This window comes from Bos indicus, chromosome 1, assembly GCF_029378745.1.
Source record: "Bos indicus isolate NIAB-ARS_2022 breed Sahiwal x Tharparkar chromosome 1, NIAB-ARS_B.indTharparkar_mat_pri_1.0, whole genome shotgun sequence".
In the NCBI taxonomy this organism is placed as follows: domain Eukaryota; kingdom Metazoa; phylum Chordata; class Mammalia; order Artiodactyla; family Bovidae; genus Bos; species Bos indicus.
Genome location: NC_091760.1, coordinates 147321217 through 147337482, shown reverse-complemented (window position 1 = coordinate 147337482; position 16266 = coordinate 147321217). Strand labels below are relative to the sequence as shown.

General features: G+C 45.1%; 1 protein-coding gene across 7 annotated transcripts in view; it reads left to right on the top strand.

Moving 5' to 3' along the window:
- Positions 1-15613, top strand: part of RUNX1 (RUNX family transcription factor 1) — a 273985-nt gene extending 258372 nt beyond the window's left edge. For all 7 annotated transcript variants that reach the window (XM_070796611.1, XM_070796606.1, XM_070796601.1 and 4 more), the window contains 2 exons: positions 4739-4900; positions 11136-15613. In XM_070796611.1, the coding sequence (XP_070652712.1) occupies positions 4739-4900; positions 11136-11611 (638 nt within the window). In that variant the 3' untranslated portion in view covers positions 11612-15613. The remainder of the gene's footprint in view (positions 1-4738; positions 4901-11135) is intronic.
- Positions 15614-16266: the final 653 nt, after the last annotated feature.

Sequence of the window (16266 nt, the reverse complement as noted above, 5' to 3'; positions counted from 1 at the left end):
GCCATCAAAGGTACTTCTCATTTCTGTTACAGTGCTTTTCATTCCTGGAACTTCCTTTTGCATCTTACAATTTCTTCCCTGCTTACATTACCCATCTGTTTTTGCATGCTGTCTTCTTCAATGAAACTGAAAATATGTCAATAGAAACAGTGGCCATAATCAAGCAAAAATGTTCACTGGCAACATGAATGAATGAGGAAGTGAGGAACGTCATGAACCTAAGAGTGAATGAATGAAGTAACTCAGCATGAGGATTAATACAATAAGAAAGAGACTCTCTAGGCATCATACAGGTCTGGGACCGTCACTAATATCAGACTCTAAGTTCCAATGGGGCAGTGACATAACTGGTCCTACTCACAAATTAATACATGTATTAATAGTAAGTTTCAAAAAACTTGTTCATTTTGGTGGATTGACCTATCAAAGGCATTCCCTTTGAGAACAAGCAGCACTTCTCTGAAGATTGGCAGACAGTAGTTCTCTTTCTCGGCCTATGACTTTCTTTTCTCTGTAACTACCATCTTACCCCCATCCCACTTCCCCTTCCTGGAATACACATATTTATTATTACAAGCACTGTTCTTCACCTCACATACCCACCTTATTCTCCCCTAACTCTGATTAACATACAAGCAGAGAGGTACTGCATGCATGTGTGCACGCTGAGTCATTTCAGTCATGTCCAACTCTTTGCAACCCTTTGGACTGTGGCCCATCAGGCTCCTGTCCATGGGTTTCTCCAGGCAGAATTCTGCAGTGGGTTGCCATGCCCTCCTCCAGGGGATCTTCCCCAGCCAGGAATCAAACCTGCATCTCTTGAGTCTCCTGCATTGGCAGGCGGGTTCTTTACCATTGGCATTGGAGAAGGCAGTGGCACCCCACTCCAGTACTCTTGCCTGGAAAATCCCATGGATGGCGGAGCCTCGTAGGCTTCAGTCCATGGGGTCACTAAGAGTCGGACATGACTGAATGACTTCACTTTCACTTTTCCTTTTCACGCACTGGAGAAGGAAATGGCGGCCCACTCCAGTGTTCTTGCCTAGAGAATCCCAGGGACGGCGGAGCCTGGTGGGCTTCCGTCTATGGGGTCGCACAGAGTCGGACACAACTGAAGCGACTTAGCAGCAGCAGCAGCAGGAAGCTCCAGGGAGGTACTGTTTGGGGGGCCTGTTTGAATTAAGATCCTGCACTGTCACCATCGGAGAAGGCAATGGCACCCCACTCCAGTGCTCTTGCCTGGAAACTCCCATGGATGGAGGAGCCATGGGCTGCAGTACATGGGGTCACTAAGAGTCGAACACGACTGAGCGACTTCACTTTCACTTTTCACTTTCATGCATTAGAGAAGGAAATGGCAACCCACTCCAGTGTTCTTGGCTGGAGAATCCCAGGGACGGTGGAGCATGGTGGGCTGCCGTCTATGGGGTGGCACAGAGTCGGACACGACTGAAGCCACTTAGCAGCAGCAGCAGCAACTGTCACCATTGGAAGGGGCTTAGCGATCATCTCCTTTCAGAGATGAGAATAAGAAAGAGTAAGCATGTGATCCAGGGCCATCACACAAACAGGCTAGAGGTCACTTCTCCTGCCTCCAGCCCAGTGCTCAGGTGCCCAGAGCACTGTCATTTCCATAGTTGTCTTCATGTATTCATGTTGGCCCCATCATAGCAAGAATGTGAACTCAATGGTAAACTCACCATAAACCATATTATTGGCCCTTCCTTTTGTTTTGTTTTCATTACTAGTCCATGTAACATTTAGAAGAAAACACGCAAAACTCCCGCCATGAGAAGCTCGCCATCACCACCTTCTGGCCCACCGCTGCCAATGAAGCCAAACACAGTTCACTGTGGTCGCAGATGTGAAAACTGATCGGGGGCCACTGGGCTTCTAGTACCGCCCATCCATTCCCCACTCCCACCCCACTCCCAGCTCTGAAAAGTTGAGTTGTGGTGTGAACTCAGAAGATGTTGAATTTGAAACCCTGTGTTAAAAAAAAAAAATCACAGAACCTGGACTTTAATCATAAAGATTATTTTACCAAAGCATATTTTTAAAAGGCTGTGAAACATTATGCAACGTTTGCATGGTTTAATTATGAGTTTAGAAAAGCCTAGCACAACTTTTTCACTACAGTAAAACATGACAGAGCATGAATCATGGCATAATACTTATGCTTACTGTGGTTTTAGACATGGGGTTAGGGGTGCTGGGCTGTCTACACAACAGGGCATGAATTACTGTACCGCAATTCACACCCAGAGGGCTTTATGACAATTATAAAACCTCTTTTGTTTGCTTTTTAAATGATTAAAATATTTGAGTACCATATATATTCACTTAGTAAATACATATATATCCAGGACATAGACATGGCTTAATAGAAAATATCTGAGGGTATAATTTTTATTTTCACTTGAAGCAAAATCCTTGTAGCAATATGGGAATATCAAACAATCTGCTGTTGCTATTTGCTTTCAATTACTGGAAGCACTGTTTGCTCTAAGATTATGCAGGATCTTCGACTGTGGTTGAGCACTTATTTTCCACTGAGTCTGGAGTGGACCAGTACTTTATCCCTTGCCATCCCCTCAGATTCTCTCAAATTCAGATGGAAATAAAGACCTTTATTTAACACTAGGTTTCAAAGATTCTAAATTATTTCCCCAGGTTTTTCAACATTCAAAATTAAAAGGTCAGGATTTTTTTTTTTTAATTTTAATCGGAAGACAATTGCCTTACAGTGTCATGTTGGTTTCTGCCATAAGACAACGTGGATCAGTCCTAAGGATACTGTCTCCCACCCTCCGCCCCATCACACTCCACTCAGTTGTTACAGAGCACTTAGCTCAGCTCCTTGTGTTGCACACCAACTTCGCACTGGCTGTGTGTTTTACACGTGGTAATGGACGTGTTTCAACGCTCCTTTCTCAGTCCATCCCACCCTCTCCTCCCCCACTGTGTCCATAGACCCGTTCTCTGTGTGTCTCTATTCCTACCCCACCAATAGGGTTCATCAGTGCCTTTTTCTGGATCCCATATATACGCGTTATTAATACAGTGGTTCTGACTTCCTTCACTCTGTGTAACAGGCTCTAGCTTCATCCACCTCGCGGGAACTGATCAGATTCGTTCTAAGCCAGTTACGTGAAAGAAAAGAAAGAAGTCGATCAGTATGAGAGGAACTGGGGCGAGGACTGTCAGGAGAAGAGTAAGGATAACAAGGCAGATGCGAGTCCCCAGATGCCTCATTCTGTCCTCCACTGTGGCGGTTTCAAAGGCATTAAAGATGAGGGAAAAGTTAACCGCTGCAAGTGAAGAGCCCCAGCATTCTGCCCCCTCAGCAAGTGAGGGAGCAGAGGCAGACACTGTTTAACGAGAAGGACTAACTCATTTCTTTATGTCACGACGCACACAGAACTTAACAGCTGGCATTTCCCTCAGGAACTTAGCTTTTTCTGTGTTTACTCCCAGCAGCCTGAACCCGCGGCTGCAAAGACCCCTGGGAGTTAGTGCTGTTTGTTGTCGCCTTTGTCCACAAAGAAGGTGGGACACAGAAAACTAATCCTAAGACAGAAATGTAAAGCCCTCCCATGGTGGGACAGTGGGCAGTTTTTTAATTTTCTTACACAGTTGATCTAAGAATAGAAAGGATTTTTTTTCTTCCTCCTTTTCATCTGCAAACAGTACGATGCTTTTGAAAACCAAGATGTCTATGAGTGCTGGAGTCAAATTTACAAAATCCTTTTTACCTAACCCTTCTGAAGTCAGATTTTTGTCTCTTCTCTATCCCAGGAAGGCCTCTTTTAATGGCAGTCTATACAATACTTGCTCAACATTTTGCCCTTTAAAAGTTGCAAACTTGAGGTCTTAACAACAACAAAAAAAACCCAAGACATCTCTGTTAGTCTGGGATGACAGAACCAGCTCTGCACTGCTGGGTTTGTAAGCAGTCATCAGGCCTTGCTGCCAGTTTCTCAGCCAGACTTTCTTATCAGTTATCCCTGGGACAGAGATCACCTGTACGGAAAATATTAAACAGCCATCGAATAGTCTTGTCCAAGGTACCAAAAAAAGACCCAAACCCTTGCATTCTTTTCTGCTTACTGAGTATAGAGATGGGTGATGACCTGATAATGATGACTGTAATTATTGGTAAACCGGGGCAGTCAGTATGTACAGCAGGTCAACAGTTTGAATATTAACACTTCCACCTGGAAAGCGTAACCAGCTCCTCTCATCGGTGCGTGTGTGTGCTCAGTTACTCAGTCGTGTTTGACTCTTAGTGACCCCGTGGACTGTAGCCCGCCAGGCTCCTCTGTCCATGGGATTCTCCGGGCAAGAATACTGGAGTGGGTTGCCATGCCCTTCTCCAGAGGATCTTCCTGACCCAGGGGTGGAACCCACGTCTCCTGCATCTCCAGCACTGGCTGGCGGATTCTTTACCACTGAGCCACCTGGGCTGGTGAGGTTACATAAAACCTTTGAAGGAATAATTAGCAGAAGAAAATCTTCAAGAGTTAAACATAAATTATGTATCAGTATCATTTCTTTTTGGGGGGTATCATCACAAAAGCAAATACTTGGGACTTAAGGAAGCTTACTAAACACTGGTAAGTAGGCCACAAACACGTCTAAGAGTTCAACAAAGGTAGCTGGTTTTTTTTTACTAAATGCATTCGTTTTTCAAATCCTGCCCCCCTCACGCATCACTGACCTCCCCGATTCTCTGCAGATACGAGGCAGATCCAGCCATCCCCACCGTGGTCCTATGATCAGTCCTACCAGTACCTGGGATCCATCGCCTCTCCCTCCGTCCACCCAGCCACACCCATCTCGCCTGGGCGGGCCAGCGGCATGACGACCCTCTCAGCCGAGCTTTCCAGTCGACTTTCAAGTAAGATGCTTGAAAATATACTCTTTGAAGTCTGGCTGCTGTGGAAGTTTCTGGAGGCCAGACAAGATGCATGAAGGGGGTGGGGAGGGGACAGTCATTTTTAACTGGACATGATGCAGTTAGAGACAACGCTGGCTGTCTCTTAAGTCTCACACCCATGCACTGATTTTCCTTGACATTCAGAGGCAGAGATTATGGATATGGAGGTAGAAGTGGCTTGTAACAAGTGGATTCCTTGGGCCTTTTGGGGTGCTCACCTTTATTTGGCAAGCGAGGGTGGGAGCTGAAGGATCAGTAATAGAAAAGGCCCAAGTAGTCAGCTTCTGGAGTTCAGACAGGATGATCCGTGTTGCAGTGGTGAGCTCACACAGATCACGTGAACAGCATGCTGGGGCACACATGCAAAGGGACACAGACCTACCCCAGTGGGACACTTCCAACTAAGAGCTGCTCACACCAGGCCAGAGGAACAGCCTGGAGAGCTCAGGTGTCATGGCTGGCATAATGGTTGTTAATACGAGCTCATTAAATATTAGTCATTTAACCTATGGGACCTTTGGGCTTGGCACTCACCTTTGCTCGTGGGCAGGGAAACTGGAGTTACAGAGAAAAATTCCTTTGTTGAAAGCAAAAAGAAGCAACTCCCTATTTGGGGCTTTGAAATTGGAGCTGGACCAAACTGTGAAAACACTTCAGAGAACTTCAGCTTTAGGAGGCCTGAGAACACACTCCTTGTGTGTTGGGGGTAGGGCGGCTGTCCTTGCTTTTCAATTCTTGGGATCAGATTATATCAGATTAAGGGGGCAGGCAAAGGGGCAAAGGCGTCACGTCTGTCATTTTCCAGTGCTGTGGGATGTTGTGTTCTGCGGACAATTGTGATTACCTGAGGTTTCCACCAAATGCTTTAGCTTCTTCTCAGAGCTTCACAGAATACCTCTCCGGGTCTCAACAGCAGCACTGCTGACACTTGGGGCAGGATAATTCTTCTCCGTTGTGAGGGGCAGTGCTGTGTGATGCCGGGCCTTCATCAGTGTCTCTGGCCTCTAGATGCCAGCAGTACCCCCCTGCCCCCAGTCATGACAACCAAAAATGACCAGATGCTACCAGATGTCCCGAGGGCCGACACCATCCTCTGGTTGAGCACTGTCTTCACTTGTTCTTGGGCGTGATAGTGAAGTAGGGAAGCCAACTTACTTGCCCAGTTTCCACATTATTTTCAGCCACTGCTGCCAAGAATTTCATGGCACCTGCTGGGCCCAGGAATTAAGGGAATGGAGTAGGAATCATGAAGTCCGCTCAACTTGTTGCTTCAGCAGCTCTGTTCCCTTGGGACTGGCTATCTTTTACTGTTTCTTCTTCTTGGTGGCACTGTTCTGCCTGCTGGCTGTGGCCTACATCTGAAGCAATGACTCTTTTCCTTAGAAGTGTCCCTGCTGTGGGTCCTGTCCCTTGGAATGTATGTCACAAGTCTTTTGACTTGGTCAGCACCCAGGATCTCCAGAAACTTATCCCTTGGGGTCAGCTGCTCTGCTGACCAGTTCAGAGGGGAGGGTGACTTCTTTTTTTTTTTTTTTAAATAGGAATGAGTTAACATGTGCCCTCCCCTGTCCCGTCTCACAGTTATACTTCTGAATAGCCTGGACTTCAATTAGCCAGGGAGTCGTGGAAGGGCATTTTACGGCCCCAGGGCGTGAAGGAGATAAAAGCCAGGTCCCATTTCGGCACTCAAGCCTAACCCTGCTGCTGTCTTGGAGGGTGGACCCAGGAGAATTCCAGGGGGAGCTTTCACCAGTGGCAGCAGAGAAAAGCATGGGAGGCTGCTCTTCAACTTGGCAGATCTCCCTTTGAGAAATGGAGCCCGGAGTCCAGGCCTGAAGAGTGTCATCTTCCGCCTGGAGGCAGGAGGGGGTTGGGATACTTAGAAGATGCTGCTTCTGCTTTTTTTTTTATGCCTAATCAAGTAAAGTTTTATTCTTTTCTTTTTCTGTTTGTTCTTACTTTTGTCCCTCTGTTTTTTTAATTGAAGGGTAATTGCTTTACCAAATTTTGTGGTTTTTCTGTCGTACATCAAGAATCAGCCATAGGTCTACCCATCAATGCTTTGAGAGCCTGTCATGGTTCAGAGCCCACTTTCCTTGAACCCTTCCCCCAGCTAGTTTGGAGCACCCCAGCCTCACCTGAGCTTCCTTCTGCAGGAGGGACCTGCGCTCTGTGTCTTTCTTTGCTTTGCAGACAGACTCCACACCTTGTCTGAAAAGAGTTGTCATCTGGAGGTTTTTTTCTTTTCTTTTCTTTTTAAATAATGTTTAGCTGCCAACCTGGGCGACAGACAGCAAGCATTAATCTGAGTCATGCGAAAGATCCTTTTAAGGCAGCCATTATCTGCTCAGGCTGTTTAATCCTTTGGGGGCAGTGGGAGGGGCCCGGCATAAGGCAGCTTTCATCCACGTCAAGCGGCAGAAGGAAGACTTTTAGCTGTCATGGCAAATATTTAGCCCCATCGGTGGGGCAACATTTCCAACGAAAATACCTATACTACCTAATCCCCAGATATCCTCCTCTTTTAAAAGCTCCCTGTGAATGTCAGGGGTCCCCACTTCTGCCCACACTGCTCTTAAATAAGGGGGCACCAGGCCACCTGAAAGGACAAATGAGTTAAGGCCGGGGGCACGGTGAACTGTCCGTGACTGGTGGGGCTTGCTTGGGTAGGGGTGTCAGGCTGGACATAAAAATGAGAACAACTATATGAATAGGTCATTTGAATCTGAGCCTAACTCGGGCCGAAGTTGTTTCATCATCACAATGTGTGTTGTAAAGGATAAACTGGCAAGTTGGATGGTCTTTCGTAGTGTGACACTGGTACTCTGTGGGCAGAAGAAGAATCGCAAGCAGCATCTAAGATCTTTCAGACATTCTGCCCACCAGGGAAAGAACTGTTTTCCCCTGACAGCTGAGACTGTAACATCATTCCATTACTTATGTCTGTGACAAATCACGGGCTCACTCGGGATTCCGGTAACTTGCTGCCATCACCAGGTTACCACATAGCAGTTGGAACAGACTGGCAGAGCATGTCCAGACACCGTCGTGAAACAGGGTGACCTTTCATTCATTTTCCAGTGGATTCACCTTTTTGTCTCAGGGCAAATGAAGCAAGAGGAATCATGGGTGGAGTCATTTATTTGTGTCCGGAGTATTGCATCAGATGACAACAAATTGATTGTGTTTGCCTAATGCTTCTCCCTGACTATAGAAATCTAACTGGAAAAATGGAGTAAAGCTTCCTGTTAACTCTCAAGCATGTCACGGCTCTCTGTGCGAACACAAACAAGTGACACAGGGCTTGCTCACAGATGGCCCCAGCGGGCAGGACAAACCCTGTGGAATGGGGTGCGGCCTGGCTTCAGGACGAGCGAGAGTGTCCGTGGAAGGGCGGCCCTAGAGCCGCTGTCAGTTTACAGCTTTGTCCCTGCCCACATGTCTGACTCGCTTTGAAAAGATTAACAGGACTGTTTGTTTGAACGTCAGACTCCTGGTTTCCTCATTAGTGGAGAGATTTGCTGCAGACTTCGGTTGTTTCTATAAACTTTAATTACCTCTCTGATGAGTACATCCCCTCATCACAGGCACCCCAAAGTTAGAGAGTGCATTAGGAGGGAGGGGGGAGGGGGGGAGAGAGAGAACGAGAACACTAGCTCTCCCTGCTGGAATAATAGGCTTGAAATATGAGGAAGTTGATCAACAGCTGAAGCTGTCCAAAAACAGATTAATCCACCCTGGTAGCTTTCCTTTCAGAGCGAGCTTTTGGCTCTGTTAGGTTTCTCTGTGGGCCTAAACACAAAAGGACCCAGGCCACATGCCATCCTGAGCCTGGAGTTATTTTGTATGTTGATTTGAGAACTTACAAATTTTAAAACATTCAGTTCTTTCTTCTCCTCTGTTTTGTTGCTGCTTTTTGGGTTTGCTGACATAAAGACTACAGTCTTGGCCTGGTCATTTAATGAATAATTCTGAGGAACAGAAACTCCCCGAGGACACCATCCTACATCGACAGTAGGAATGTTGTCTCAGCGGAAGGGCACTTTTGCCGCCATCCCCTGGCCTCACCCCTACCCCCAGGGCATTTGGAAGGTCAGGACCTTGTTGGTTGACCCAGTAGGGGGAGTGAGGGCACTACCAACATCTGGTGGGCATCGGCCAAGGATGCTGCCAGACATGCTACCACGAACAGAACAGGCCTGCACAGGACAGACCCACAGCACCCCACAGAGCTGGCCCCCAGTGTCAGTAGTGCCACTGCTGGGAAGCTGATCTGTGGGATACAGGAAACCTGTCCTGGCACCCAAACCACCACCCCACCACCCCCGAAAAGTTCCCAAAGGCAGCCTGTGATTAAGAGAAAGGCAGAAGGATGTAATGAGAGACTGCCAAACCCGTCTGTGAAAGGGTAAATGCATAATCCTAACAAAATGAGTTTTATAGACCAAGCTTTGCCATTGCTGGTAGAACTTCAACATGTATAAAAATGGAGTAGGTAAGTCAAGGCCCTGTGGCCATTCCTGTTAACAAACAAGTGATGCATATTAGAGAAAAGCATGTGAAATCGAGGCTGTACTGTTTCTAAAAATGTAGAACTAGTCTGAAGGTGAAGAAGGCAATGGCACCCCACTCCAGTACTCTTGCCTAGAAAATCCCATGGACGGAGGAGCCTGGTAGGCTGCAGTCCATGGGGTCGCTAAGAGTTGGGCAGGACTGAGCGACTTCATTTTCACTTTTCACTTTCATGCATTGGAGAAGGAAATGGCAACCCACTCCAGTGTTCTTGCCTGGAGAATCCCAGGGACGGGGGAGCCTAGTGGGCTTCTGTCTATGGGGTCGCACAGAGTCGGACACGACTGAAGCGACTTAGCAGCAGCGGCAGCAGTCTGAAGGTAGATGTGGAAAAGAAAGAGATTGGTGGTTCATGCACATCCACTCCCAGCCACTACTATGGCATGCATTAGCTTCAATAGGAAACTGCCTATTTTTAACTATTGCAGGCCTATAGAAATGGCAAATTTCTAGGATTCAACCTAAATATTATGTATAACATATTAAAATGTTATTACATATTATGACAGTATCGTATTATGTATATGTGCATGCTAAGTCTCTTCAGTCGTGTCTGACTCTTTGTGACCCTACAGACTGTAGCCCTGCCAGGCCCCTCTGTCCATGGAATTCTCCAGGCAAGAATACTGGAGTGGATTGCCATGCCTTTCCCCAGGGGATCTTCCCAACCCAGGGATTGAACCCATGTCTCTTACATCTCCTGCACTGGCAGGCAGGTTCTTTACCACTAGTACCACCTGGGAAGCTCTCTTTGGGGGTTATATATATTTATACATATTCTATTAATATCAATCTATTAATGCATCTATTATATTAATAGTTCTTCAAGTGTTATATTGTTTTGTCATATAGTTATAATAAGACATTAATACTGACATATTAATATGTTGATTATATAGAGAGGTGGCAAACTTTTTTCTACAAAGGGCCAGATACTAAATATTGCAGACTTTCTGAGCCCTACAGTCTGGCCCTCCAGTCTCTGCCATGACCACTCTGAACTGGTGACTTAAAAAGTAGTCATAGTTAATACATAAAAGAACAAGCGAGGCTCCTTTCAATAAAACTTTATTTATGAACACTGAAATTTAAATTTCATATTTTCAAGTCAGGAAAAAGTCTTTTGATTTTTTTTGTTCCCCCAACCATTTAGAAAAGTAAACACATTCTTAAGACTGTGGGCATACAAAAACTGGTAGCAGGTGAATCTGGCAGGTGGGTGTGCCAACCTCAGAGTTACAGCAATATTTGTTTATACTAAATCAGTTATATCTAATATGTTTATATTAAGCAAGTATGACTACATATTACATTATATTACAACCTTATTACATTGCATGAGATCATATATTACCTTGGAGAAGGAAATGGCGGCCCACTCCGGTGTTCTTGCCTGAATAATTCTATGGACGGAGGAGCCTGGAGGGCTGCAGTCCATGCAGTCGCAAAGAGTCGGACACGACTGAGCAACTCACTCACTCACTCATATATGCCCATCTTCATCATACCCACTCCCTGGACGGCAGCAGCACTGTGGGAAATTCTCCTGGGCGCCGGTTGGGTGAGGGAAAGGGCGTGGCCTCCCTGAACCCTAATCTCACGATACTTCTCACCCACCACACAGCTGCGTCCGACCTGACGGCCTTCGGCGACCCGCGCCAGTTCCCTGCGCTGCCCTCCATCTCCGACCCCCGCATGCACTACCCCGGCGCCTTCACCTACTCCCCAACGCCCGTCACGTCAGGCATCGGCATCGGCATGTCAGCCATGAGCTCGGCCACGCGCTACCACACGTACCTGCCGCCGCCCTACCCCGGCTCGTCGCAGGCACAGGGCGGCCCGTTCCAGGCCAGCTCGCCATCCTACCACCTGTACTACGGCGCGTCGGCCGGCTCCTACCAGTTCTCCATGGTGAGTGGCGAGCGCTCGCCACCACGCATCCTGCCGCCCTGCACCAACGCGTCCACCGGCTCGGCGCTGCTCAACCCCAGCCTCCCGAACCAGAGCGACGTGGTGGAGGCTGAGGGCAGCCACAGCAACTCCCCCACCAACATGGCGCCCGCCGCGCGCCTCGAGGAGGCCGTGTGGCGGCCCTACTGAGTGAGGCTGCGCACGCGCGCTCCGTGCGGCCGGACGTCGTCCCGTCAGCGCCCGTCGGGGGCCCAGCGTCGCGTGGTGGAGAAGCCCGCGCGGGCCCCGCGGGGGATGCTCGCCACCTGCCAATTGCCACCTGCCAACTGCCTGCGGTCACCATCTCTCGCTTCTGAAGTCCGCGCAGTTCGCCGCCGCTGTGGGCCCGTCTCAGATTTTTTTTCTTCTAACCTGGCGCAACTTGAGCGTGTCCGGTTCACCGCCCTGTGGGCACTTCATTAAGGCAAACAGGAAGATTCCCGGAGGGAAACTGTGAATGCTTCTGATTTAGCAATGCTGTGAATAAAAGAAAGATTTTATAACCTTGACTTCACTTTTTAACCAAGTTGTTTATTCCAAAGAGTATGGAACTTGGGGTTTTCTTTGTGGGGGAGGGCGGGGCAGGCAGAGATGCAACTCATTCTGTTTGGCATCTAATTCATATTTTTAATTTTCTTTTCCAGCACCTTATAAATTGCAAAATGTGTATTTGCATTTGGGGTGGTTTTTTTATTTTTATATATATATATAAATTTGAGCTTTGCTTCTTTCTTGCTTTGACAAATGAAAGAAATATGATTCCTTTTTCTCTAAGTTTTATTTAACTTTTCTTTTGGACTTTTGGTGTAGTTGTTTTTTTGAGAAACAGCTGCAGCTTTGGGTCATTTTCAACTACTGTATTCCCACAAGGAATCCCTAGATATTTATGTATCTTGATGTTTAGACACTTACTTAATGTGTTGATACTTTTTTATTATTTAAATGTGCTTATATTAAGAAAGATATCAAGTACTACATTTTTTGTTTTTGATAGTAGCCAGAGTTAATTGTATCACATTGAAGAAGGTTGGAAAGAAAAAAAAGGATGGGTAATGTGATCACTTGGTTATCTAAATATTGTTTACATTAAACTCCCTTTAATGTTAATCAAATGAGTTGGTAGCTAATGCAGCCATGTTTTTATTAGGCTTTTTAGATACTGAGGATCACTCCAAAGATCTGAAGTATGGAATTTTCTGCTAAGCTCAACAAAGGGTCTCATACCTGACTCCCTCCCTTCAAATCTGGTTCCAGAGGGTTGGGGTAGATGCCAATGATTGCACCTCTGGAGAGGATTTATTTTCTGCCTAGGGGGTTTGCTCACTCCATGGCCTCTTAATAATGTTAGACATGCTTTGTAACAGAATGAGTCCAAAGTAAGCTGTGTGGAGGAATGGTATCCACATGGAAACCAAATGAATGAATTTAGGGGTTCCTTAATTGCTCCATTCTGGGGTAGGAAGGAGTCATCTGAACCCAGAGTTCAGATGTTTGTTTAGCTCCAAGGAGATATTCCTCTTTGATACTATACCTGTTGGTTGATGCAGAAGAAAGCTTGTGGCTGTCCCCCAAGGCTGGGAGTGGAAGGGACCAGACGCCTTTGACAGCCGAGGTGTCCAGGTCAGTTTTCATAGGGTGGGCCCAGAAGCAGGCCCGAACAAGCCCAGTTCCCTCCACCTGCCTCAGTGAAGTCGTGTGGGGAGGGTGCCATCCCACCTGTGCAGGACCCATCCCATGCTGCTCCTTCCCCACCCAGCTTTGTGTTGCTCTCACCAGGCCAAGACCCTACCCTGTAGGGTGTGTGCACTTTGGCGGTGCATCAGCGTGACAGGAAAAGATTCATGTCACTGCCCATGGCTACAATTCAAACATATCCAATGTCACTGTAAATTTTATGGCACTATTTTTATTGGAGGATTTGGTCACAAGGCAGTTATTGTACAACTCATAAATACTGCTGATTTTAACATATGTATGCTCAAAATGATCTGGTGGTTATTTAATGTACCTCTTAAATTAGTTGAAATGATTTCAGGTCAACTCTGAAGAGTATTTGAAAGCAGGACTTCAGAACAGTGTTTGATTTTTTATTTTATAAATTTAAGGATTCAAATTAGAAAGATCTTTGGCTGCAGGCAGCAAAACAGCTGGTCTTATTTAAAACAACTTGTTTTTGAGTTTTCTTATATATATATATATGTATGTATTGATTATTTGTTTTACACAGATGCAGTAGCACTTTGGTAAGAATTAAAGAGTAAAGCAGTTTGTGTTGTCAGATAGTTCTTATCTAGAAAAGAGCTAAAGCAGATCTTAGAGAAACTCAGAATATTCTATTTATTTTCATTTTAGACATAATTCTCCCTCCATAAATCATTTTCATGTTTTATTCTGTATACATTTTTTTGCAGCAAAATTACCCTTAAATGTCAGTAGATTTCAATTATTTTTATATCTGAAAAGGACCATTAGCCCATTCACTCCAAATTGAACTTGTGTTCTTTTCAGCACATTGCCTTATCTGACCTGACAAAATGTTGATTAAAAAATGAAGGAAAAGTATATTTTTCAGTTTAGTTCTGGTACCTGAAGATATTCCAACTCAAAATCGATGTAATGCCCTATTTGGGAAATCATATAAATCTCTCACATTGAATCTTCACTTTCAAAGCCATGTGTGAGGAGAGCTTGTCACTTTCTTGTAGACCCATGGGTTTGGCCATTCAGAGATTCACAGACCATTACCAGCATATATAGTACTTAATCTCTCCAGAAAGAAAAACTTAAACTTTAGTTGTTTTAGAGATAAGCCTCATACTTAAAGCATTCCCCCCATCCCCGCCCCCTGAGGAATTCCATTCTACTGCCTTCAGGTAAATTAAGGTGGTCCTTTCATCAAGTAGACCCTTAAGCCAATAAAGTAATAACGATGTATCTGGGAGCATTGGTCCAGAAGAAGAAAGATTAAATAAGCCATCTCTACTGCTTGTAAATGCCCTTATTTATAAGTTCAACATTGACACATACTTCTGTTCTTTTTGTTTTTCTAACTCTCTAAAAATACTTATATTTTTCTTCCTCTCTGCCCCCACTAAACATCTCTGTCTTTCTCCTTGTACCTCCTCTGTTCTCCAACTTTATATAGGGAAACAGCACGCACACCCATCCTGACACCAAACAGGACTGGAGGAGCTGCACTTTCCCTCCCTTTACATAAAAGAGCGTAGTGTAGTGAGTCAGCCTTTCTCCTGCGTATGGGTTTCTTCCAGCAGAACAGAGACCTTGCCAACATTTTGGATCTACTTGCTGTCCGAGTGCAGCAATAGAAGCCTTCCTGGGCAAATTACAATCAGTGAGTTAAGAGACAGACTTTCTGCTGCCTAGGGTTTCTGTGCAGATAAACAGAAATGCTCTGATTAGAAAGGAAATGAATGGTTTCACTCAAATGTCCTGCAATTTAGGATTGCCGATTTCTCTCTTGAAATACCTGTTTCCTTGGGACATTCCGTCCTGGTAATTTTTGTTTTTTGATGTTTTTTGTTTTCTGGGGGATGACATGTTTGGAGTCTTTTATACATGAAAACTCGGTTTAACAATGATATCAGAAAATATTTTTCACGTCTGAACAAAATGCTTTTTTGTTTACCTGCAGTATACAATCTTTTGGGATTTTTTTTTTTTTTGTCTATTTCTTTCTTTGGGGTTTTCCCCTCCCTTTAGCCAGATCAGTATTGACGCTGATCATTTGGCTTTTTTTTTTTTTCCCCTTCCAGAAGAGTTGCATCAACAAAGTTAATTGTATTTATGTATGTAAATAGATTTTAAGCTTTCATTATAAAATATTGTTAATACCTGTAATAATTTTTTTCCAATTTTTTGTGTGTGTTTCTAAGAACATTTTCTTATGTTTGCTAAATACTGTAGACAAAAAAAAAATGCTTCTTTCTTTATTTTAGACTTAAAAACAAGCTACTTTTTATTCACTTTTGTAAAGAGCTAATAGCATGGTTCCAATTTTTTTTAAGAATTTCATTTTCTGTTATGGGTAAATGAATGTGCAAAAAAAAAAAACTTGGTTATTTGTGATATTCTGGATGTATAAAAATCAATGGAAAAAAAAATAAACTTCCAAATTGAAGTGACAGTATATAACACATGTGTTGAAAACGTCATAATGAGAAATGGTTACTACCTGCCTAGGCCCCACCTTGTGTCTATTTGTGTAGCAGTTTCTGGATCCATTCACAAAGCATCCTGGAAATTGTGTGGTTTCTTTCTTCCTGGTACTGACCCATGAACACTTTCTGCAAGGGAACTGTCAATCTTGAATTTTAAACGAGATGCGTTATGAGTGAACACCCCAGAAGCCCTTCTCCAAGGTGTTTCTAGGTAGTGCAGGAAAACAGACACCCCATCATGCATGGTCCACTCACTGCACGGAATCTGAGTGGCTGTCTCCTCTGCCAGGAGCATCCCCTTGCCCAGACTGTGCAGGGCAGCCAGACTGCCATTGCCTAGGAAGCGATGGAACCTTACTTTCTTTGCACCCCAGTTTATTGTGTAAATCCAATATTATAATTGGCAAATGGCAAATAAACCATTTGGCAAGTATGCATACCATATCACATTGGTTTCGTCTTTCTCTGAGAAGCAGAGCGGGGAAGTGAAGGCTCCTTGCAAGTCTGGAAGCCAAGGTCTGTACCTCCTCCCATAGCATCCTACTCCTGAAAACACCATGGCCTTGGTACAGCCCAGGCTCCCAGGGTTGCTACTTTGGGTACAAAGGAACAAGGAAGCAGGCAGAA